This window comes from Ceratotherium simum, chromosome 34 (genome assembly GCF_057802395.1).
Source record: "Ceratotherium simum simum isolate JZ-2026a chromosome 34, ASM5780239v1, whole genome shotgun sequence".
Classification (NCBI taxonomy): Eukaryota; Metazoa; Chordata; class Mammalia; order Perissodactyla; family Rhinocerotidae; genus Ceratotherium; species Ceratotherium simum.
Genome location: NC_141933.1, coordinates 3,410,115 through 3,436,175, shown reverse-complemented (window position 1 = coordinate 3,436,175; position 26,061 = coordinate 3,410,115). Strand labels below are relative to the sequence as shown.

The following is a 26,061-nucleotide window of genomic DNA, read 5'->3' as shown; positions in this document are numbered from 1 at the left end:
GGGAGCTGCTTAAAACGACAGACTAGCGGCCCCACCCTGGACCAGAGAGGACCCGCTGTGCTGGGGAAAGGCAGGGGACTTGGCGAGGGCACACGACACAGGTTACAGGACCTGGTGCAAGAGCAGGTTGAAGAGGAAAGCTGGAAATCCAAGGAGACAGAAAGTAGACGAGTGGTTGCCCAGGCCTGGGGGGCTGGAGGGCAACGGGGAGTGATCTAATGGGTCTCTGTTTGGGGCGATGAAATGTCCTAGTACTGATGGTGGTGATGGGAGCACAACTGTGAACAGACTAAAAACCACTGAATTGTAGATTTTAGATGGTAAATTGTAAGGTTTGTGAATTATATCTCAATAAATGTGTTACATAGCAAAAAAAGGAAGCAAGTGAGAGAGAGCGCGAGACATACAGAGACACAGAGACAGGGAGAGACAGAGAGAGACAGATAGAGACAGACACAGAGACAGAGAAAGAGACAGAAAGACAGAGAGAGACAGAGGTAGAAACAGAGAGCCAGAGTGAGAGACAGACACAGAGAGAGAGAGAAAGAGACAGAGACAGAGAGAGAGACAGAGAGAGACACCCACAAAGAGAGAGGGACAGAAAGAGACAGAGACAGAGAGTGAGAGAGAGACAGAGAGAGAAGGAGAGAGACAGACAGATAGAGACAGAGACAGAGAGGGACAGAGACACAGCACGCCACACTGGCAGACGCTTTCCATTCCGTGACCACGAAGCCAGAGCCAAGAGCACGGCTGGGTCTGGCGGAGCAGAGCGAGCTGGGGCTGCCTCGACCCCGTGACCCTGGCAAGGGGCCCGCTGGGGCCTCCACCTCTGGAGGATGATATTCCAGGGGAGGAAACCACTTGTGAAGGGACCAAACAGAAGCCGAGGCAGAGGGACCCTTGTTCTATGAGCGCAGTCTGGGGAGGCATCTGAGAGGGTGGGTGGGCTGCTTATAAAACAGGAGACCCGGGTGGGGGCGGATCTGAGTTCTGCAGGAAAAGATTAACCGGCCTCTGTGTTCTCAGGCTGCTGGGGTCCTGGGGCCTCAGCTGCACCCCGTGGCTGCCTTCGGTCACTGCGTGTGTGAAAGTCACCTGCGTGCTTAGGAACACACGCTGCTTTAGGTCCCCTCTGAGGCCTGGACAAGGGTGCCCTCCGGGAACTACTCTGGGGCGAAGAGGGGGCCTGGGGACCAGGGCGCGGGGTCTGTCCATCGGGGAGGGACAGAGGAACACGGAGCCATCAGACTCGGGCACGCGGTGCAGCGGCGAGCAGGAGAGTGGGCAGGCCTCCGTGTGACGGCGGGAAGAATCCGGAGATAAAGGCTGGGTGAGACATGCAGCAGAGAAGAGACACACGCCCAGAGCCCGCTGTGTCTAGAAACAAAGCTGTGCGTGTGCGAGGACGTGCAATGATGTAAACGGTGGGAGAGGACCTCGGGATGGTCCAGGGGTGGAAACGGTGGGCGAGTCTGAGCCCTCTCTCTATACCGTTCACCATCTTTCCACGAGCACGCGTTCATGAAATGCTTTGAGGAGCTAAAAGTATTTAAGAAAATTCAAAAAGATCTAACTATGCTCAGGAAACACATCTTTCTTATTTGGGGCACAATTAAACCCAGGCTAAAAAAAAAAAACAAAAACCCGGCATTAGTTCAAGGAGAGACAAGCCCTGGAAACCCAGCCTGAGTCACACACCTGGGACACAGACAGGTCATGACCGCGCTGGTGTCCTGTCCTTTTATTCTAGAGTCTCAAACTACAGCCCAGGGGCCAAATCCGGCCCAGACGGGCTTTGTAAATAAAGTTTTATTAGCACGCAGGCCCCTGTGCTTTCCCATCCTGCTCCAGCCCTCCCCACCCCTGCCTGGGCTTCCAGAACCCTCCCCAGCATCCTCCCTCTGCCCTTGAATTACCCCTAGTTGAGTCCTGTTACTTACAACCTAAAGTAAACCAGTTAAATTACTTAAAACAACAGCATCATCATGCCACAGTGAGCAAAAAGTTTGTGGAGAAGGGAAGAGAAAAGGAGAAAGTATTTGAGAGAACTGAGGCAGAGAAGGGAAGACAGAGCGGGGAGGACGGAGGAATTTCGGCAGATTAGCACTTGGGGTGTGGGGCAGGGGCAGGTCAGAGAGAAGGAAGCACACATCCCCCAGGGCAGCAAGCACGGGGACCCCACCAGGGGCTCAGGGGACGTGAGGGCTGCCCCAGGGGTCTCACCCCGAACTGAATTTGCACAGGGTCCTAAGAGCACCCTGGCCTAGCTCCAGGGGGTGAGCGAGCAGCCTGGGGGCACCACCCAGCTGACAACTCCCAGCCAGCTGGGAGCAAATGGCCAATCAGACCCAGAATTCAAGAGCCCCTCTGGGGCGGGACCCGGGGACCCCCCTCCCCACTCTGCAATTCCCTGTAAATGCTCCATATTGCTCAACAAGACTTTCACTGGAAATTCTCATCATAAAGGAAGTTTGTTTCCTATAAACCGCTAAGAATCAACCTGCGCCAGACAACCTGCGCCAGACATTGCCATTCACACCCTGCAGGCAGAATCCAGCCAGGATCCCAGAAAAATCCCCCACTCGCTACCAAGGGATGACTCTGAGTCTCTATTAGCCAATCCCCCAACACATAGCCCCTCACTCTAACATTTACCAGATTTCCAAATGAGATCACGTTCCAGTTAGCTATTTCAAAATTAAAGGGCATACGGGTCACCCAGCTCCACAATAATTACATCCCGTGTGTGTGCACACGTGTGTGTGCACACGTGTGTGTGCAGGTGTGTATCTGCGTTTGTGCACGTGTGCATGCACGTGTATGTGCTCTGCAGTTCAGACAACAGATCCACCTGTTCCTTCTGATTCACCCTCACAGCATCCCTGTTAGGAGCTAACAGGAGGCCCATTTCACAGATGAGGCAGCAGAGGCCAGGAAGGGTTAAGTGAAAAACTGCGGCTTCAACAATGGTGAAAAATGAAAGGCTGTGACCCGGAGGAGCTGCTAAGGAGGAGCCTGACTGCTCCTCGGCACGGCTGCCAGCAGCCTGAGTTCCCTTCTGAAGAGAATCTTATGCGATACTCTGAGGTGTGTCTTCATCCTTTGAAATAAGTCAACCGAGCATAGATATAGAAGCAATCTGCATTTTTTGAGGGCCACAGCATCAGCAAGCTCAGTTTCACTGCCAATTATCTTCTCGGCATGACTTTTCGGAGACACTTCCCTTAACAACGCTTCTCTTCTTAACTTGCTTAACACTTCCCTCCTCCGTCCCCGAGCATCTCTGAGGCTGGCCCTGTGCCCGGTGAGGCACGCCATCCTTCTGGGTCACCACTCCCCGCGGGAGCCCAGGCCCCATCATTTCCATTTCATACATGAAGACGCAGACCCAGAAAGCGTCTTCATTCGTGTATGCAATGAGTCGATACGGAGCGTCGACCCCGCCAGGTACTGTCCTGGCCCCTGGAGACACAGTGCGCCGTACAAAAGACAAAAGAGGGTCATGCGATGGAAAGAGAGTGAGGGCAGGTGGTCAGGGAAGGCCTCTCGGAGGAGGTGGCCTCTGAGTTGAGCCTCCGCGATGAGAAAAGAGCCGTGTGACAACGGGGGGGAAGCATTCTCAGCAGAGGGAGTAACAGGTGTGAAGGCTGGGGCTGGGCTGCAGGAAGCTGGGCGAGGGGGGCAGGAGACGAGCTGGACGGGCGACAAGGGCCTTCGGGTTCACGGGAAGGGGGTTTTCATCACGGGGGAACACAAAGCCACTCCGGTGTTCTGTGGAAAGTGGAGCCGAGGGAAGAAAGCCTGGAAGGCAGGAGACCGGTGGGCGGTGAATGCAGCCATCCAGAGAAAGACGCCAGAGGCCTGGGCAAGGATGGGAGCGGTGGAGGGGACAGTAGGGGGTGGCCTCGGGAGATACCAGACCTGGGACAGGAGGGATCGTGAGGAACAGGGGGGCAGCCCGGATTTCAGGCTGGAGCCACAGAGAGAAGAGGGCCATTTACACAAGGGGGCAGGGCGGTTGACTTGGAGCCACCTCCACGGTCTCCATGGGGGACGTCAGCCTGGCGGTGGATGTCGCTGCCACCGCTCGGGGAGAGGTGAGTGGGCACATGCTGACGGGGGCCCTCGGTGTCTTTAGAAGGACACAGACAGGCCGGCCTGAGGTCACCGTGGGGGAGAATTGGAGCAACAGGAGTGTGCAGCATGGACGCCAAGAGAAGATACCACTGAGCGGTTAAGCTGGATGGGGACAGAGGCGTGACCACGGCAATGTCCCGTGGGGGTGGCCAGCTGCCCGGAGGGAGGCGGGATGGAAGTCTGGCCGGGCTGTGTTGGTGAGTAAACGAGAGGGACCGTGGAGGCTGAGGGAGCAGCAATCTCCTGAGCTTAGCAGTGAAGATGGGCCGAAGGAGGCGCATGTGCACTCAGGGAGCCCTCAGAGAAAGATGACAGAGGGGTCTCTGCATCAGCAAGTGGGCACGATGAGAGGAGGAGAGGTCAACACAGACGCTGGGCGCTGGTTTGCCCGAAATTCCCCGGTGGGTGTTGCAGCCAGGATTTGAGTCCGATTGCCAAGTGCCACCCCGTGTTTTCATTTCCCTGCAGAGAGGCCATCTTTGCTTAAATGGCACAGACATGAATTACTGAATACTCCAAATCAGAAGTCAGGAATTCGTTTCCAGTTTAAATTATCCTCCGAAATGAGCCTGTCTAGGTAGACATAAACCCAGGAAGAGCTAAGACGCAGGCAGTCAATAAAAGGGAAAGAATGGAGCTGGGATGTGATGTCACCACAGTGGGTGGGAACCTGGCCCCCAGACCAGCCTCCCTTGAAGGGCTGCACCCCAAAGACCACACCCCACACACGACTTGTGCCTGGTGAGCCCCGTCCCCGCCCCCACCAAGGCGTGACTGGCACGTGTCTCCGCAGCCTGGGGAAGAAGAAATATAGGATGGGGTTGGAAGCCCGGCTTTGCCATTTACTAGCTGGGCTGATCTGGACCAAGCCTCGCTCTCCTGACCCGTATAAGGGAATGACACCAACAGAGGCCCCCAAACGCTCATTGGAGGGATATAAAGGGAAAGACCGTGTGGACACCTTCCATCCAGTGAGATGCACATCCTCATGCTCAGGAGGGTTATTAGCCCTGTGGCAGCCCCCGTGGAGGCAGCCACCGTGCAGACAAGTGCTCCGTGGGATGCCGGAAAGGGCACAGAGACACAAACAGCACACAGCCTGTCTCTCCATACCTTGCCTCTCACTAGACTCCAGAGGCTTGCTCCAGAGAAGCAGGTTTATTTTTTATCTTCCAGACAAATTGGCCTGGCCTAGCAAACTCGGATATTTAAAACTCCCTCCCTCCCTTCATTATCCAAGGCAGAAGAACAAACACCAGGCTGCGTCCCTCCCCCTGGGGCTCCTGGAAAGTCAGCAAGAGGCTGAGGGAGTCGGCAGATTAGACAAGATTTGCTGCTTACAATCAAAGCCCTAATGAGTTGATTTCATAAGAGAAGAAGAGAGAATATTTCGATCACAGTGTGTTTTATTAGAAGGGTGCAGATGAGGCCTGCCTAAAATTGATAAAACACACACATCTACCCGTAACCTAGATGCTTTTAGATTTATTAAGGAGAGTCTTGGTAAGGCAAGTTAGCAGTAGTAGCAGTACCACCAGCATCAGCAGCATCAGCATCATGACTGTCACCATCTTTATCATCACCATCATCACCATCACAGTCATCACCACATCACCATCACCACCATCACCATCATCATCACCACCATCACCAACACCACCATCATCATCACCATCATCATCACCAAGACCATCACCACCACATCACCATCATCACCACCATCACCACCATCATCACCACCATCACCACCATCATCATCACCAACACCACCATCATCATCACCACCATCATCACCATGACCATCACCACCACATCACCATCATCACCACCATCACCACCATCACCACCACCATCACCACCATCATCATCACCAACACCACCATCATCATCACCACCATCACCACCATGACCATCACCACCACATCACCATCACCACCACCATCACCATCACCACCATCATCACCACCACACCACCATCATCACCACCATCACCACCATCAGCATCACCATCACCATCATCATCACCACCATCATTACCACCATTATAGCCACTATTTACCGAGCATCTACCGTGTGCCGTGCATTCCATATGTCTGTTTTCTCTTGTAGGCCTCTTAGCAACCCTGAGAGTTATAATTACCCCCACCTTACAGATGAGGGATTTCAGAGGCCAAGAGAGACAGTGGGTTGCCCAAGACAACACAGCAAGGTAATGCTTTAGATCACCTGGAACCCAGACTCCATGTCTCTTCACACTGCAACCCCACTTCACTGAGGCTGCTTCCTAGCTCCTTTCCCTGAATCCTGTCCTGACTCGAAGGCACTGTGTCCCCACCCCTGGGACAGTCTATTTTTCCACACTATTCCCCAGAGTGCCCTGAATGCGTGCCCTGTATGAGACCCCTTTCTGCTTAAAGCTGCTGAGTGGTTTCTCTTGTCTGCACCGAGCCTGGCCTGATGCAGCCGCGAGCATCGCATGTGTGTAGAAGGAGGAGCCGGGGACAGGGAAGAGCTCAGTGCATTGGTAACACGGGCAGGGGGGACAGGGCGTTGGGTTAAGTCCGATGTGTGGGGCGAGCTAGACTAAAGGTGGGGAGCTTCCTTCCTCCCGGACGGTTCATCACAGGCCCGGAGGATGTGCGTACGGAGCGCGCCTCTCTGCGCTGCGGTCTGGATTGGCTTTTCTTACGACATCAGTGAGACACCCCAACGGTTAGGGGAGGGCTGAGAGAGGAGATTAAAGACCACACTAGCATCCCAGGGAGGGGTGCGAGCGATTCACGAGGCTGGATCCTAGAACCCTCGCTGACTTCCCAACTGGACATGGTGTCTAGGGGCTGCAGGGCCACCAAGCCCAGAGCCTGTGACCCTCCACAATGGCCTCTGGGAGGTAACGCAAGGCAGGGAGTCCAAAACAGGTGGTGCCACCTAAGGGGTTTCTACCCATGCCACAGGGGAGGGACATATGGCTGGAGCCGGAGCAGCAGCTGCTGGTGATGAGCCCAGACCCCAGAGAGGGGACAGCTCTCACCACCTACAGAGGCTCCCTGGCACGCTGAGAGGAAGCTCCAGGCTGGGGCCTGGAGCTGGGAGTGTGCCCATAACTTAGGTCTGGAGAGGGCGTAGACACAGCCTTCTGTGCCCAGGCTTGGCAAACTATGGCCCTCCGCTTGTTTTGTAAATAAAGTTTTATTGGCACCCAGCCACACTCATTCATACGTATTGTCTGTGGCTGAGTTCATCCTGCAATGGCAGAGCTGAGTGGCTGTGACCAAGTCCAAATGGCCTGCAGAGCCGAAAATATTTACTAACTGGCCCCTTACAGGAAAGTGTGCTGACTTCTCTTCTAGCCTAAGGCACATGGGGGAGGGGCTTTCCCAGGAGCCCTGGCCAGACCTGGGTCCTCCCAGACCCATCAGCTGAGAGGTGGGGACAAATGTAGAGCATGCAGAGCGACACCAGTCACCCCAGCCCCATGGATAACTCAGAATACAGACTACCAAAATGTTTTCACCTTTTCTTATAAAAAAGCCACCAACACTTTCAAAGACTGTCTTGTCCACAATTATTTCTAGTGACAGAAAACATGTTTTTCCTGGGTTTTTTTCCATGATAAAATATGCTTGAAATCTACTGGGGAAAATTAAGGAACGTTTTTGTCCTCTAAGGCAGCAATTAAGAAGCACATGTTGGCACAGATGTTTTACCAGCTGAAGCCAAGCTTCACGACGTGTATTTTCCTAATGCAGCCGAGCAAGGAGTCTCGATGCTCAGAGTGGTTCCCACATCCCAGTGCCTGGGAGCACGTAGGGCCCCAGATGCAGGCCAATCCCATCGATGTGCTTTCATTAAGGAGGAAGCCAGCAGCTCTGTCAAATACTCCTCGAAGCCCAGCTGAAATGCTAATCCAAGTCCATCAGGCTGAGCTGCTCCCCTGCCAGGCACAGGGGAAACCCTGAAAGATGGTGGTTTACGCCCTTGAGAGGCGGGTCCAAGGGGGAGGGGAAGGCAGCAGGGAAAACAGGTAAAGCATAATAATGGCCTTGTCCTGGGCAGTGCAGCCTAGCTGTCTTGCAAAGGGCTGCAGAGCAAAAACTACAACTAACTGTATCAGGGGCTCATCAACGGAAGGCTTGACTGAGGGTGGGATATCTGAGTTGGGTCTTGAAGGATGCAGAAGAATTTTCCAGATCAAAGAATCCAGAAGAATTTAATAGCTAGAAGCAAAGTGGCACTTCAGAGTGGCTGGAGTGGCCTGGGCTGGGGAGTGGCAATGGAGTGGGCAGGGAAGAGACTTTGCATGTAGGCAAAGGCTGGAGATTTCACCCAAAAAGACGGAATCATTGCTTCAGATGGGGAAGATAATGCTCATGGCAGAGAGAGGACTAGCAGAGTGCACACAGCTTGTGGGCCAGCAGATACCCTAATCCATGAGCTCCCCTCTGTTCCTCCAGGTAGTAGAGCCCCGGCACCCCCATATTGCTCATCTGCTCAGTATGGCACACACACCCCACCACCCTCCAGACCTGAGAGTCCCTGAAATCAGAGCAGGAGAGGAATAAAGGAAAGAAGGGGCGGGGAAGACCTTCAACAGTGACGCCAGGAGTTACCTGGACCTCCAGCACCAGGAAGGGACACCACCCCGCCCTTGCAGCAGCGCCTGCAACCCCCATCCCTGCCAGCCCCGCTCTCTCCCCTTCTCCACAGGCCTCCCCGCCACCTTCAGCCCTCACCACTGCCCCCTCTCGGTGGGACCAGCAGCCGTCCCGTTTGACACCCCCATACACAGCACGGGGCACACACTGTGCAGGGGTGCTGCCCCCTGCCACGTAGGGGTCACACCCCACGTCCCCCAGTGCTTCCCAAACACGTCTTTACATACTTTTCATGATCTGTCTTACACAGAAGAGCGTGTGCTTTATTTGATTGTTCACACCGAGGGTCCACCTGTGGGTGTGTCTCTGGAACACGTGAAAGCAGGTCTCAAAGAGCTATTTGCACACCACGTTCACAGCAGCATATTCACAGCAGCCAAAAGGTGGAGGCAACCTGTCCATGGATGGATGAATGGATACACAAAATGTGGGCCATCCATACCACAGAATATTATTTAGCCTTAAAAAGGAAGGAAATCCTGACACCTGCTACAACGTGGATGACCCTTGAGGACATTATGCCGAGTGAAATAAGCCAGTCACAAAAGGACAAATACTGTGCGATTCCACTCATGTGTGGTCCCGGAGGAGTCAAATTCAGAGACAGACAGTAGGATGGTGGGTGCCAGGGGCTGGGGGAGGGGGATGGGAGTTAGTGTTTAATGTGGACAGAACTTCAGTTTGGGAAGATGAAGAAGTTCTGGGGACGGATAGTGGTGATGGTTGCACAAAAGTGTGAATGTACCTAATGCCACTGAACTGTGTCCTTAAAAATGGTTAAGACGGTAAATTTTTTTATGTATATACTTTACCACAATTAAAAGAAAAAGCCCAGCGGAGGCAGGTTTGCACATGCAGTGGTGGTGAAGGCTTGCCGTTGCTATGTGGTGGTCCCATCCAAGTCTGGCGAGTACCATGACTATCTTGGGGGCTCGATCGGCCACACTCTTCACCATCTCATGGCTCCAATCTGCCCCTCCACACCCCGGCAGAGACCCACTGTGGGGAGGCCTGAGACACCATACCTGAGCAGAGTCTGCACCCCCAGCTATGGAGAGGATCCCCAGCTCCTTATTTATTTTCTGCAAAGTGGTCAGCGTGTTGGAGGGCCCTTGGAGTTTCTTCCCTGTGACTTGGTTCCCTCTCTTCTACAATAGGGATGACGTTCACACCAAAGAAGCAAATGAGGATCACGCCCTGCTGTGGACTGAACGTTCCCCGGATTCATACACTGAAGTCCCAACCCCCAAAATGATGGTATTCAGAGGTGGGGTCTTTAGGAGGTAATTAAGGTCAAACAAGGTCATGAGGGTGGGGCCCTGATCTGACAGGGTTAGCGTCCCTATAGGAGAGACACCAGGAGAGGAGACAGCGAGAAGGCGGTCGTCTGTAAGCCAGGACGAGAGCCTTTGGCAGGAACCAGATGGGCCAGTACCTTTGTCTTGGTCCAGCCTCCACGACCTCGAGAGATAAGTGTCTGCTGTTCAAGCCGCCCATCTGTGGGACTTTGGGGCACCCGAGCTAGGACACCCACTCTGCAGAGCACTCAGCTCAGCCCCCAGCCCCACGTGGCTGTGGTGGGCACTCAGCACTGACCTGGTTGTAGAGGGCGCAGATGTGCAGGGCGGTGTTCCCCGAGGCGTTCTGGGCTCCCATGTCCGCCCCGTAGAAGAGCAGGTGTTCTAGGTGCTGCACGTGTCCGTACCTGCAGGCCTGAAAGAGAGTCCGCGCGTGAACCAGGCACCACACGCGACGCACCGAGCTCCCGTCGCTCAGCCACCTCCCAGGCCCGATGGTGCGGCAGACCACGCCCACCCGCGTCCCGGACCGGGGCCCAAAACGCATCTGCACCCGCCGTGCCCCCAGCCTCCGGGGGCTGCTAGACCCCTGTGGGGAGCGGGGAGAAGGAGCTCGTGATGGGCTTGAGGGACTTGACGGGGGTCTGCGAAGGGGCCCTACAGCTCCTTCCATTCGGACCTGGGACCTAGAGGCCCAGAGAGACACGGTTGTCTTTCCCCCTGGCCTCGGTGAACAGTCCCAGGAAATGAAACCAGGACGCTCCACCCCTGGCTTTGTTTATCCAAGCTCCCCCGACCCCCAAGAGGAGGCGTGAGAATGGCCAGGAGGGCGCAGACACCCCCATGTGTCTGGGGAAGGGAGCCCACACCTGTCCTCCTCCAGGCAAGAGGCAGCCCTGCTACTGTGTTAAGATATAACCCATCCCCTGAGGAGGGGGCAGGAGGCAGCCCACAGTGATTCACCCCTTTCCGAGCCCTTCTAGGGGGTGATGTGTGCAATATATGAACCAACAGGGCTCTGGGGTCAAACTGATCTGGACTCAAGTCACAGACCTATTTGTCAGAACTTTCACCTTGAGCCTATGTCTTCACGTGTAAACAGAAACCATACTCCTTGCAGGGTTCTTATGAGAATCACGTGCGATAAGGACCCAAAGGGCCTTGAGCGATGCTCAGCGCCAGGCCAGCCCCTCCCCGCCCCACCCACAGGGAGCAAGGAGCCCACGCTGGGACCTGGGTGCTGCTGTCCAGCTCAGGCAGAGAGGCTAGTGCACAACGCTCCATGCCAGGGCAGCCCTTGACCCTCGGCAGCAGGTCAGATCCGACTAACCCCCCACCCCATCCACCAGCATGTCCTGGCTCCTTGGGAAAGGCCAGCGTGTGGCCAGCGATGGGCAGCAAGGAAGACCTGAGAACCACTGTTCTCCCCATGACGGGGCGGTAACCTGGATGGGGAGACACAAAAGGCTGGGAAATGGGGGTCCTAACACTCCTCACCCCGAGGGTGGGGACAAAACAGTCACGACAGGGCTGGCAGCTGCCGGGTGTCAGGCCGGGCCACACAGTAGCCAGCGGAAGGGGCTCTCGTTAATCACGCGTCTCTGATCATTGAGACAGATTGAGGGGACTTCACCTCTGCAGAGTGTACGAGAAAGCACCACATCTCGCCAATTAACAGTGAGGAGAGATGACAGCAGAGATACTGAAACTATTAATTGGATGAGCTTAAAAAAAAACCTGAGAAATGTCCACTTACAATCACTGTGCTTACCATAGAATAATCTCATTAATTTATGGAGCACATCCTTCGGTAGATATTGTTGCGTTTACCCGCCCAGCCCCACTTTCCCATCTTGGAGCAACAGTGCCTGCATTTTCTTTTGGGGACCACCCCAACCCCACTCTCAGAGGTCTAGGGGGGCCCACCCCACCCCACTCCTGCAGGGGACACAGGACATGGGCCTGAGCAGTCAGCATATTCCATCTCCTGGCCACAGGCATGGGCTGGGGCTGCCCGTGTAACCCGAGAGGCCAGGGAGGACCCGAGGCTGGAACGTCTGTCAGAAGGACTGGGAAAGCGAAGTTGTAACTTTCTTCCAGGACGGCCAGCAGAAAAATTACTGTCCCCCAGAGCTGCTGGGGCCCACCAATGCAGAAGAAGGGGCGCATGGGAGCGAAGTAAGAGGAGAGCAGAGAGAGGGACACGGAGGTAAAGACACACACACACATAGACACAGACACACACACACACACACACTCACAGCCAAGATGATGCTGTGTGAGCCCCTCGAAGCTACAACTATGCATGGATTTTTCAGGACATAAAGATGAGGCATAATTTTTATTTTCCCCTTAAACCAGTTGGAGTTGGGATTTTTGTTCCTTAAATTGATGGAGCCCTGGCTCACCAGCTCTCCCCGCAGGACTGCTGGGAGGCAAGACTGGGTTACAGCTTAGTTTAACTGCTCTCTTGTCAGTCGAGAAGCGAACGGCATGACCATAAAAACACCGCACAGCCCGCCCAGACTCCTCATTCCCTTCCCCCAGCTAGTGTGAATTGACGAGACTTTCCATGACCTCAGTGGGATGGTGACACCTCCTCCTCACCAAGGGTCACAATGTGACCAGTGCCAAGAGACAAAACAGAGCCATTAATGCTGAGCAGACACACGGCTTCCTTCCCACTCTATTCTTCCTTCTCCACGCCGATTGTTTAAAACAAACAAAGCCAGACAATCCATCAAAGCTCTAAAACAAGAACAAAATTTCCCAGAATCCCACAATCTTAAATGCTACCATTCGCTTCTTCAAAAGATCACCTTTGCTCTCGGCTCTTCTTCTAACCCCCTGGTTGTTACATGACAGAGGTTGCGCCTGCTGAAGAAGAGGGGAGGGTGCGTAGAATCCGAGGGAGATGGTGGCTGGATGGGTCAGCCGACTGGCTGCATTCAGACGGCTGAGCAACAAGCAAATAAACGAAAGAAAATGGGAGCCAGCTTCTCACTGGCGAACAAGGGAGTTACTAAAGTGGTGCGGGAGAAAACTAGAATAAACTGGGCGGGGTTGCATTGGAATGGGAGGAATTCCTGTGAACATACGGTTTTCAGTACAGACAGAAGTGAAAGTGGAAATGTGTATGCGCGTGTGTATACGTGCACATACGACCCTATCTCTCCCTCCTGAGGGCCCGGTAGCAGTGAGCACACCTGACACCCGGATCAGGGGTTCTAAATACCATTCTGTACTCAAAAGAACCAGGGCTCCCTGCAGAAACGGCTGATTCCAGGGCTGAGGCAGGAAAAGAACAAGATGAGCTGGGAACACCTTGTTGAGCCACAAGGAAAGAAGTGCTCAAAAGATGATGGGGACGCGTCCAAAGGACAAAGGAGCCATCCCCAAGGGGCTCCCATCGGCCAAAAGGGGGACATCAGTAACAGATCATTACCTGTTGAATAAATAGAAATCCACGCAGCCACAGTGTGATACATGAATGAATGAATGAATAAACAAGAAGAGAGTGCTCTTCCGGACACCAGAAAGCCGACTAATAAGTGTAGAAGCAAGGATGGGAGTGGAAAATCCCCATTTAGCAACCGTGATAGAAACAATGAATTCAGGCAAGAAACACCATGGGTGCTGAAGCTGGCAGGCGAATGGGGAGGACGAGCGGGGTTTTACATCATCTCAAAGATCCCACAAAATACTTACTAATTACAAAGGGGAAAAGAGAAATGACGGTGGGGAAATCTGGCAGACCCCCCCTGATCAGGGGGTCAGAGTGGGTGAACATCACCGGTAACTGGCCAACGGTCACCGGGGCCACCTGAGGACGCAGTGGCGGGAACACAGCCTGGCTCTCATCATGAGGAAACAATGAAGAAACCCAAACTGAGAGACAGCCCCCAAGATGACTGCCCCGTAAGCTTCAAAGGTCCCATGAGAATCAAAGGAAGATTGATGAACTCTCCCAGATCCGAGGGTCCAATCCGGGGTCCCAGGCCGGATCCTTTTACTATAAGGGACCTTACTGGGACACTTGGCAAAGCTCAAACACGGTCTCCGAGTGAAGCGGACGTGGAGCTCTTTGAACTGGTCTTGTAACTCTTCCGTAGGTTCGAAACTGAAACAGTCGTTTACAATTTAAAAAGAGAAATTAGTACTTGCTTGACGCAACGCTCAAAGCTTACCAAAGGAAGAAATTTGTCCTCCCCCAAGATAAGCCAGGCTGACCCTTTCTCCTTTTTTTTTGAGCGTCGTGGTTTCTGGCCATTGGGAGACAGCTTAAAAGGGTTGACAGAGGTCAGAGAGTAACTGGAATGTAAGACAGAACAGCGCCCCTTAAACTCATGGATCTTAACCATTTTTCTAAGACGCTTTTTGGAAAATGCACGTGTGCGGGGCTCCACCCCACATCTACGCCTGCGAATCTCCCGGGCACGTGCATTTGGAGAAGGCTCCTCACAAGATCTGGGGTTCACCCCAGCTATGCTGAGCATCCGCCCCACCACTGGCCAACCACAGAAATTGGGTGTGAATTAGGGAAAAGAGTGCTCTCTCCTTCAAGTACTTTACTGCCACCTGCTGGACACCTGCTGTGATAAATCTACAAGCCTAAATGCACAGCAAGCGGCACAGCGCCCCCGAGGGCTGTGAAATGCAATTGGAACAATGATGAGTTCATCGCAGACGAGCAGCAAATGCTTCTGCTTGGTTCCGTGCCATGGACAAAATTATTTCAGTCCACGCCACACGTGGGCGCTTCTCCTACAGCATGTGCTCATGACGTGAGCTGGAGATCTCACAGCCCAACAGTTTAAAAACGATATGCACATCATTTCAGCTCTAACTTGGTCAGGAAGTGAGCTGCCCGTCAATACAGAGATAATCTCTTGCCCAAACACGTGCAAACACGCCTTGCTCGACCTGAGCCAACAGCTGCCCGGTGGCCCTGCGTTCTGTGGTTTTCAAAGGCCAGTCGTGGTCTTGCTGCCGCCCAATGGGGAGATGGGGAGCCACGTGAATGAGTGTGTGGACTGCGGCGCCAACCAGAAAGTGGCTAGTTCTGTTTGGATCAGTGTGATGGCCTCAGTTGTGTCCCCTAAACTCCTATGTTGAAATCCTAACCGCCAGAATGTGGCTGTATTTGGAGAAAGTGCCTTTAAAGGGGTGAATAAGGCGAAATGAGGTCACTAGGGTGGGCCTTAATTTCATATGACTGGGGTCCTTATAAGAAGAGGAGATCAGGATACAGACACACACAGAGGGATGACAATGTGAGGACACAGGGAGAAGATGGCCGTCTACACAACAAGGAGAGAGGCCTCAGGAGGAACCAGCCCTGCCCACACCTGGATCTCAGACGTCCAGCATCCAGGACGGTGAGAAAATAAGCGTCTGTGGTTTAAGCCCCCTGGTCTGTGGGACGTTGTTATGGCAGCCCTAACAAACCATTATGATCAGTTCGCGTCAACTAATTTGTAAGTTTCAGACTGAAATGTGACATACAAAAGACATCAGGCAAAGACTTCCAAAAGAAAGATAACCATGTTTTGTCTTCTAAGGCTATGGCTTCTGCCCACTTTCCCCATGGAGCCGGGTGATTTTACAGCATGATTCTTCTGGACATGAGAGGTTTCTTGGAGGTGTCACTTCATCATTACAGCAGAACACAGGCTCTGACGAAGGGGAGAGGTGGCCTCTCTGCCATCTTGGTCTCGGGATCTTCACCCATCCCCTCTCCTCCTGGCACCTCCACTCCCCTAGGCCCCAAGAGTCAGGGCTGATTGGAAAGACAGCGGCTTTGTGGTCCTCAACCCCTCTGGAGGCCCACAGTGAAAGGATGCCTCGCTTATTTCTCCAAAGGGAACCTTCCTCATCTGGGAGGGATGGGGGCACAGGATACAGATCTGACCTCCCGGGTCAGTACGGAGCAGACCCCTAAAGCAGGGTGTGTCTCCATCCCGCAGTTCCAACCCCTGGGGCCCCAGGGGCTTGGCTGCTCGCAGTGTGGGGTGGGAGCCGGAGCACTGGGCCTGGAGCAACAACGACAGCCAGGGAGGGGGCGCTCCCAAGCTCTGGTCCTTCCACCGAGCAGCTGGGGACCCCAGACTCTCAGACCTGGGGGTCGTCATCTGTAAAGGTGCAGATAACCATTCCCTCTTGCATCCACGGCAAGGCTTGCCAAGGTTCTGAGGTCCCCATGCTGACAGCCATGGACTGTGCCCAGGCAGGTGCTGAGGAAATGCCATCTCCAGGTCCATTCATGACGCTCCCATACCAGGAAGCCAGCGATGCCGTTGCTGAGATGGCGTCTGCCCATCATCGTAGCCTGGCTTGGACGTCCCGTTCTGCAGGAAGCCCTCCCACCCGCTCTGATTAGAGTTAGCCACTCCTTGTGGGCGCTCTCCATCCAAGTTTATGTTCACGTTGGTCCCTGCTTACCTGGACAGGGTGTGCAGCTCAGCCTTGGACACGGTGGACACCACGTGCCCAGTGGTCACCCTGGTGCACTAGGAAAATCCTGACTTAAAAGAAGAAGACCAGAGTCCACACTGTGTCAGCCACGCTGTCATTCAGCCAACCCTCCTACAGGAGCACATATGATACTCAGGGACAGAGCCAGGGGCACCCACGGCCGTGCGCTCGTGGGGCTGGGAGTCCCGTGAAGACAGTCACGTGCGTGGGCACCCACACAGACAGACCTGGAACTACTGCATACCGTGAGCGCCATCGGGGAGCCTCATAGTCCCCTCACTGTGAGGGTTTAGCGAAAGCTCCAAGGACTCGGAGCCAAGAGCTGAGAGTGAGCCGGGGGAGCCTGGTGCGGATGAAGAGGGGGAGGGAGCCATAGCCAAAAACTGTGTAATTTCTCTAAGGTTAAAACTCCTAATTTAAAACTGATAAACAATAAATAGCAACCAACAACAAAATTAAGATAACACGATAAAACATCCTTCACGGAATTGCTGTGGAAATCAAATGAGATCTATATTAAGGCCTGTGAGCAATTTGGTTAGGCGATCTCTGTCAGGTATTATTTCTTAGTGACAAAGTGGCCAGATAACAGTGACAGTGATGATGACGGGAGTGTGGCCAGCGTTTATGGAGCACTTACTAGATACTGGGCACTATGGTAAGTGCTTCACGTGAGTTTCTTCATTTAACTGTCTCCAGGGCCCTATGAATTATTGCTCAGCCAATTTCAGAGATTGGCAGACAAGCTCAGAGAGGGTAAGTCACCTGCTCAGGTGACCCAGGCAACATTGAGGCATGTTTTCAACCCTGGGCTGCGTGACACCTGGAGCAGAACACACTCATGACAGCGTGAGGAGGGAATCTCGCTCACCCCAAAACAGAGTCAGACAAACTGAGATGGGGAGGAAAGGAGTGAGACTCCCCTGTGGGCCAGTCACACAGGCATAGCTGCCCTCGAAGGTGCAAGGAAACAGGGGGTCCAGGTCCTTCGCCAAGGTGGACGGCCGTCCTCTCCAGAGCCCTCGACCTCACCAGTAACATACGCTCGAGTCCTGAGACAGCCAAACCACCATGCCCAGGTGGGAGCTGGGGTGCCAGGAAGATGCACAGGTGCAAGTGACAGTACTTTGCAATTAAAACTGCCAAGTGAATCCCCCCAATCTGACCCACGATGTTCTTGGGTCGTGGGAATACATTTGCGTGCATTCTTCTTTACGCTTCTTTGTATTTTCAACTATTTCCATGTTGAGCAGATTAGGAATTTGAACGATAACTTTAAAGACAGTTTGCAGAGAGCAGGAGTTCAAAAGAGCACTCTTCCAAAGTCGGCCTGCAGGGGGCGGGCACCCCCAATCACACGGCCTGGAGGGGCTGGATCTGAAGGCCTCCCTTTGCAACGGAACACCTGGCTTTGGGTAAGGCCCAGGAAGGCAGAGGCTCAGGGAACCACGGAAAGCAGACCAAGCCACCTGCCACACTGGTGGGCAGGCCTGGCTGTGGGCGCTCGGGGTCCCTAGCAGGGTGAGGAGCCAGACAGCTGGGAAGGTGCTGTCCACGCTCCTGGGTCCTAAACAGAGGGACCCACTGTAAATGCAGGACCGGAGACCCCAGAACTCCAAGGTGCTTCTCCTGAGAGGGCAGAGCCAGAAACGGCCCAACTGGCTGCATGCAAAACCCGCCTGCCCCTCTATGTCCTCCTGCCACTGATGCGTTTCACGTTAGGGGCGGCTTCTGCTTGAAAGCCCTGGAGGCGGGATAAAGGCCAGGCTTCGGTGTGAGATGAGCTGGGAGTGAGTCCAGCTCTGGCAGCTGCTTGCCCTGTGGCCTTGGGCAAGTTACTCACCCTCTCTGGGCCCTCTTAGCTTGTCTGAGAAATGGAGACAAGCAGGTGTCTGCCAGGGCGGCTCTAGGGTGGAAAAAGATGGTGCCAATCAAGTGGATCAGGACCGTGTTACAGCTCCGACAGGCAGGCTGATGACTTAGGGGGAGGACAGCACGGTCCACCGTGCTCTGCTAAGCACCTTGCATCCTTCGCCTCATAGACAGACGCAGCACCGGCAGAGGAAGACAGCAAGGCTCAGGAGGCCGGGACCCGCCCTCCGTCGCTTCACTGGGATGGCCCGGGTTCTTTAGTAGGAACACGGCTTTCCCAGACGCGTGTGAAAAAGAAACCGACCACTAGAGGGCAGCAGATGGATCTCGATGGGTGCCGCGGGGAGCAGGAGGCAAGCCTGGGGGTTAACGCCTCCAGGATCCCAAGGTGGTGCCAGGGGCTGGGGGCCGTGAGACCAAGAGGCTGGGTGGCTTTGGTGCTGTGACACTCTGAATCCAAATGCAGGGCCTCAGGGATGGAACCCAGCACATGCGGGGACCAGAAATCACGGTGGAGAGCCAGCACTGCAGTAAGTGGCTGCCAGAACCCCCCCACCCCCCAACACACACCCCAACACACACAGTCACCCTTATCTCAGGATGGCCGTCCCGAGAGGCAGGCGAGGCAGCCACTACTGTCATGTGCATTAGACGAGGAAAGTAGGATTCCTGTGCCAGGCCACTGGGCAGTGAAGGGATGTGTGCTGGCTGGGGGAGGGAGAGGAGAAGGAGGAGAGATGGGACAGCAGCAGGAGACAGCTGAGCTCTGAGAAGTCTCCCAAGTTGGGACACGGGAGCTACTCGAGCTGAGGGGCTTGCGGCTGCATTCGGGCTGTATCAACTCTATTTTCTGTATTTCTAATGCTCTGGCGTCTGGAGCCTTGACGACGCTGGAGGGACTGCCCCTCCTAGGTAAGCTCATTCCTAGAGAGTAAAGGACTCACCCAAGAGCACAACTTTCAAATATGAACCAGCCCATCCAGAGCCCACACCCCCAGCCCCCTCCTCTATGGTGCTCTCCATTCGGGGCCACCACCCCCTGCCCTAACCACCCAGAGCAGGTCCCAGACAGCCAGGGACAGCCCCAGTGTCCCCAAGTCCCCTGAAGTTACTCAAACTGGCCAACCCAGCCTGTTTACCCTGCCTCACCTGTTCCTTCCTGAGGAAACCACAGTAAAGACTCCTGCCCACATTTCCCCATCTCCCTCTGCCCCCTGACTGACCCTGGTGCTTCCCCCTGTGGCCCTGCGTGGCATGTCCCCTCCTCTAGGTATCTGTGAGTAACAAACCATCTTGTCGATGGCAGCCATCTCCTGACCGGTTGGCCTCACCATGCCTGAATAATGATAAACCTACATTGTAACACAAGGGCTTAGGAGTGGATGCTCCAGCATATAGAAAAGGAGCATCCCTCAGGATTCTGCCAAAATGTGCCCATAAAACTCCTACCTGCACAGTGCAGGCCTGAGGTCTGTCACCATCATCCTGGCATCGTCACCGAGGTCCAGGCCCCGCCACCCTGAGGATGTGGCTCTGCCTAAATGCTGTGACCACCCACGTTCACGTTCCAACACGCCTCAGGCGCCAACACCTCTCCCTGCACCCCCCTCAAATTCCACACTGAAGGACATTTCAACCTGAATTCACATTTTTGGAGTTCATCAAGGGAAAACTCTGCAAAACAACAAAAGTAGTGATGTCTAAAGGGCAGGCAAATCTACAAAAAACATAATGCAGGCATTCACATGTAGGAAGTCAGGTGCTCTCCAGGTCCAACACACGTGTGGCTGTTCCTGACGAAGAAAAGCCTCTGTCATGCCCTGGAAGGGCTCACGCGTCATAGGGAACCTGGAACTAATGTTTCTCTTCCCTGAACACTCCTTTCCCGATGACGTGAGAGACTGCTCTCCGACATGTCACTAAATGGTGGTTTTGGACGTGTGGAACCTCAGACGTGGAGCTGACTGAGAACGAGATATGTTCGACCAACTCCTCCTTGGACAGGTGCAGGGAGGACACCCCAGTGTCCCTGTCTTGTTGGGGGCACACAGCTCAGCCTTGTACCCTGGGGCCCACAGGTGTTACATAGAGACCCCGAAAGACACGAGAAGCACATGGGCTCACGGCTCCCAGAATTCGCCCAGTGCTGCCCTCAGGTCACCATGCCTCCTCACCCCGGGTCCTCCGTCATCCTGTACTTTTACTGAAGCCGTGGGCACTGGCTCCTTCCAAGCAGGTCACCTGGGAGCTTGGAACGGCCCTGCAGCCTGGTCACACAACAGGGCTGGATTCCCCTTGGGGACCGCCAGCAGTCTGACACTCTTCCCTTGCGACACCCTCGACAGGTTTATACTATGAGGACAGGCTTGGCTTTCACAAGGTCACGACGGAGCTGACGGCCAAGAGCAGCTAAGAGGGCAGATGAGCAGAGGAACTGGGCACCGCCTGGGGTCAGGGTCACCCCTTTCCCGCCCCAGGGCACGGATGCCCACCTGGTCACTGCCTGAGCCCAGAAAGCACCCTCGCACGCAGACGAGAAACAACGCCATGCCTGTTCCATGTGCGTGGGCACATACACAGAGCTGTATGTGTGCAAGTGCGTGTGCATGTGTGCGTATATATGTGTGTGTGTGCGTCTGTAATATTTTTTTAGATTTATTTGTCTCACTTCAGGCTCCCCCACTGGACATAAGGCCCAAGGGGGGAGGGGCGCTTCTGTTCACTGCTGTGTCCTCAGTGTCCAGGACACCGGGCGCGCCTGGCAGGTCCTCGCGCACGGCAGGCGACATCTGTGGCTGAATAAGGGCCGGTGCGGGGTGGGGAGTCCTCGCCCAGATGGAATGGTGGACACTTCACACCAGGGAACTGTCAGCCACACCAGGAGGACGAGGACGAGGACGTCTCCATGTGTGGATCCAACCATCTCCAGGCTGAGTCAGGTAAGAAGACTGAGGAAGGGCAGAGGATGTGCTAAGCTACCTTGCACACGAAAATGGTGCGGGTAAATGAAAATACGTACTTAGACATGTTTGTCTTTGCTTTAGAAACCCTGCAGACAAGAACGGAGAGCTAGTAAAAATGGCTCCACAAGAGGGCTGGGCACGGGGCCGCTCAGTTTATCTTCTTTGGGTTTTGGAACCATGTAAATGCATTACTGTCTCAAAAATGTAAAGTTAAATGAAAATGTAAATCTCTGCCACCCCAGAGGACCTTAAGTTTGCATTCGCTTAGAGGTGGATGGAGTCTTAGGTGTTCTAGAATCTTCCCTGAGCTCACTCAGTCATCTGACAGAGCTCTTTGGCTCTGTCTCATTGTGATGTAGGAATTCAGAACCAAGTGACTTTGCCCCAATCCTAAAAGGCAGCCAGAGGGAAGGCGTGTGGCGCAGGAGGGTCCTCACCCAGGATGAAGAAGAGACCCGTCTCTCCCTGAGACGCTTGGTGGGAGATTTGAGCCCCTACCCCTTTGCCTCTTCCAGGCCCAGGATGCCTTCAGCCCTCAGTGTGTGAGGGCAGCTCCAGCCCGTTTGGCCAGGCCGGTGTCCAGACTGGCCATGCCTGCGGGGAGCTCCACAGCAAGACCACAGCCTCCAGCCTGACGGCCAGGTGCCAAGTGACAACCCCACTGGGGGAGGGGTGACTCCTTCCAGCATTTTCTTCACTGATGCCCTGGAGACCTGGAGCCACAGTCACTGACAAGGTCTGCGCTCGGTCCTACGACCCCTTCATTCCCTGAGCAGCTCATCCCCGGCCCGGAAGATGCTGACGATAACGACACCCATGGCCCAGCAGTCAATCCCCTCATCTTGGATGGACTTTGCAAATGCGCCAACATTACGTAGGGCTTTCAGATTGTTCAAGGCCTGCGGGAGAGCCAGGGGCCAAGGATGTGACGTCCAATTGCTTCAGCAAAGAGACCAAAGCAGGAAGGCCAGACTCATCTGGAAAACAGGAGGCCGTCCAGTTTGGCCTGGTCAACCAAGCGAGAGGCTGAGGGCCAGACTCGGGTGAGCCACGGAGGGTTCCAGAGCCAGGGAAGGACAGGACTGAAGAGACCTGTCAAGAAGTTGGTCAGATGCACTGAAGAGGTGAGGGGTGGACAGGCCAAGAGACCTCTTGAAATAAGACCTGAAGTAGCTCAGACATGCAGCCATGGGGGCCGGAATGTGCAAGGGGCAGGACTGAGGGGCACAGAAACTACAGGCTCTGAGGCTGAGCAGAGAGAAGGCTGAGCGCACGACTTACATTTGATCCTTCCTACAGCCCAAGGGCATGGGAGGCCCTGCTGACGCCCACTTCACAGATGAGCCAACTGAGACCCAGAGGGCAGTCATCACTACTCACTCCTCCCAGGGCCCCCACCAGGGAAGTAGGTGCCACGAGCAGCTTCGCAGAGGCCCCCGCTCACACCACAGGGGGGAACTGACGCTTCTCCAGGCTGTGGGGATGCTGATGATCAGAACTGACCAAGCACAAGGAAGGCCAGGTGGGGGTGGGCCTGCCTGAACCCCCACGGCCCACCTGCTGCACGTCAGCACAACGCTCGGCCCTCTGACCACGGTGGGTGGGGTGCGTGACCCCACTCAGATGGGGCAGGTGTGTCAGGTAACGGTGCTGGAGGGAAACGGACAGGTAGCCTGAGTCACTGTGACGTAAAGGCCAAGTGAGAGAACGGTCAGAGCCTCTTCCTGTCCCGGCTCTCGCCCCCTGACCTCCTGGGCCAATATCCCTGCCCCACTGTCCACCCTCCTCCACCCAGAGACCCTGACCTCAACGCCTACACCACCGGGCTCCCTGGTTGGCTGGCTCTGCCAAGGCTCAGCCAATAGGAGAGCAGGAGAAGAGAAAGGCTGGGGTATTTCTTCCCTGCATCCCTCCACGACACAGCTCCCGCTGGGCTCTCTCCTCCTTGGCCCCAGCTCTCCCTGCTTCTGGAAACACAATTTCCTCTCCTCGCCTTCAGTCCATTAAAGACGCTTCATCTGAGACATCAGGTGGATTCTGTTTCTTGCCAAGACTGCAGCTGACACACCACCAACCCCACTGTTGCCAGGTGGGATCTGGGAAACACGTCACCTGTGCATGGAAACTGAGCGTCGCACTGGGTTACCTGTGCTCAGAAATCGAGCATCACACAGGGCCACCTGTGCTCGGAAAGCACCTGGTCCCAGGCTCTATCGGGGCACCCAGAATGGTGGGCCCTGGAGAGCTCAGGGTTCCTACAAAGGGGCCGTTCACCCCACAACTCCAGTCGACTGCTGCCGTGCAGAAACGTGACAGGCTTGCTCTATCTCTCTATTTCTCCCGAGAAGTCAGAAATGTATGTTTCTAGGTAAATATCCCTGTTTTTAAATGCTGGTGACTAATTCAAATATTTCAGAACTCTGTGCAGGTCAAACGCAACACCGGCAGGCCGGATCTGCCCTGCAGGCTGCCCTGCCCTGCCCTGCCCGGGAGATAACACGACAGAGGGAGGTCCGTCCACAGGGACACGGGGGGAACGTCAGCGCACCTGGTGGATCTCGTGCCAGCCGTTCTCGTCCTTGCAGCACACGGCGGCGTGCTCGTGCAGGAGCAGCTCGCAGCAGTAGGGGTCGCCCCCCACGATCGCAGTGTGATACAGCGGCGTGAGGCCGTAACTGTCTTTATAATCCGGGGAGGCTCCGAGCTCTAAAAGGGTCTAGAAAAGAAATCAAACGCTGTAGTCATTGGTCTCACAACCCCTGTAGCAGCAAGTGAATCAATCAAGAAAGAGGCATGAGGGTCACCCTCCCCCGGCCTAGGCTGACCAAGCCCTCGGGTCACCGCGCTTTTCCTGGGCCTCCCAGAACTAAGGAGCTCCCAACTTTAGACAAGAAAGTTTCTGGCCCCGAAATAGCACATGGTGCCCAGGCAGGCAGGATGCGTTTATGCACCCCGGAGACGAGGAGGCATTCTGCAGACGTGGACGTGGGCACTCAGAGAGGCCTGTCTGTGCCCTGCTAATAGTGGAGAGCAGTAAAAAGAAGGCGATATTTGCAGAGAAGAGAAAAGGTGAACTAGTCAACCTAGAAATACAACATAAAACTAGCAGTGTGCATCCTGAAGGTGGCGAAACCAGCAAGCATCGTCACCAACACTTGATCTCCGGGGAAGCCGCCCGACTTGGGGCAGCCGAGAGGAAGTCGAGAAATCCACAACTTTAGAGAGGAGCACCGTCTTGGGGATCACCCCACAGCAGTGGGTCCCCTCTCCCTCCTCGCCACGGCCCTGACAGAGCGGGTGTGGGGCACCCGCTCTCCTCTCCCGGTGCTCCGCAGACAGCGCCGGGGCAGGTAAGCCATGTGCAAGGGACGCTGTTGGGAGAAGAGGAGTGGTGAAATCCACACCCTGGCACGGGGCTTCCAAGGACCCGGGGCTGCAGCAGCGGCAGCAGGGAGGCTGGCTCGATGCCCGGGGGCTGGGTCTGCAGCCTCCTCCCAGGGAGAGGGGTGGTTTGAGCACTGGCCTTCCTGGCTGAAAATACCAGCCCTTTGACTGAAACAGAGGGGGACAGATGACTTTTTGTGAACAGTAAGTTCTAAAAGCAACAAAACCAAGGAGAGAGGGCAGGAGAGCCAGACGGCACTTCCAAGGTCCAGTCAGAACACGATTCAGGGTTGCGTTGGTGGCCGTTGTGGGATGGGGAAGGGGGACTGGGTAGACACAGGGGATCAGATGGGGAGGGTGCATCACCCATGTGAGACGGGCTCCGGAATGTACCTTCAGGGCCACTTGGTTCCTGGCTCGTGCGGCTTTGTGCAGGGCCGTCATCCCGTCTTTGGCGCGGAAGTCCAGGTGAGCCCCACCGTTCCTGAGAGCTTTGAGCACCTCTACGGGGTCGTCCAGCTGAGCGGCTAAGGTCAGGGGGGTCTCTGCAGGAGCCAAACACATGCACTTTAGAGCCAGCACCGGGGGAAAGCAGCCAAGCCACACCGCTCACTTAGCTAAGTTCACACATCTCCAGGCGAGCCTGAAGAACTGACCCGGGTACCACGGCTGCCACCACCTGTTAACCCCAATGGTCCACATAGTCGGCGTGGCTCGGGCAACCCCCGCGACGATGGTGGTCATGCCTGGGGTCGGTGCAGATCAAAACGGGGCAGAGGCAGAGTTTCAACATGATCACTTTGTGGGCTACAAGTCTGAGAAGCCCCTGCTGGCTCCGCCCTCAGTATACGGAGTGCCATCCAGATGCTTCCCTTATGGGAGAGGCAATCACCTAGGGCAGCAAGGGGAGACTGGAAAGGTAGCTGCCTGCCTTTCTCCATTTCAATTTTGTGACGTCCATGGGCATTCCGGTGGACACCAGGAATTGGGCTGTGGGGTTGCAAATATAATTAAGACATGGAGTCCGCACCCTGTGGAGGTCTCCATGTGGGTGAGCAGAGCGGCCTGAACAGTCATCATGATGGGATGGATCAATGCAATGAAGGACCAACATACAAAGTGGGCAAAAGCTCAGGGGGGGGCACGATGAAGCCACCTCTGTGGGGACAAAGTGTCAAGAAGGGCCCCCATGTGCTGTGCAGATGACCCTGGACCAGTCTGCAGTTGGCCGTGACTGAGGATGCCAATATTTGTTAGAACACATCTTTCCTTTCA

The 26,061-nt window shown here is 54.9% G+C and overlaps 1 protein-coding gene across 1 annotated transcript in view; it reads right to left on the bottom strand.

Annotated features, from left to right (window-relative positions):
• Nucleotides 1-26,061, bottom strand: part of SHANK2 (SH3 and multiple ankyrin repeat domains 2) — a 576,539-nt gene that overhangs the window by 422,981 nt on the left and 127,497 nt on the right. The window contains exons 6-8 of the mRNA XM_087422499.1: nt 25,180-25,331; nt 23,951-24,118; nt 10,392-10,508 (exon numbers count right to left, since the gene is read on the bottom strand). Coding sequence (XP_087278625.1) covers nt 10,392-10,508; nt 23,951-24,118; nt 25,180-25,331 — 437 coding nt within the window. The remainder of the gene's footprint in view (nt 1-10,391; nt 10,509-23,950; nt 24,119-25,179; nt 25,332-26,061) is intronic.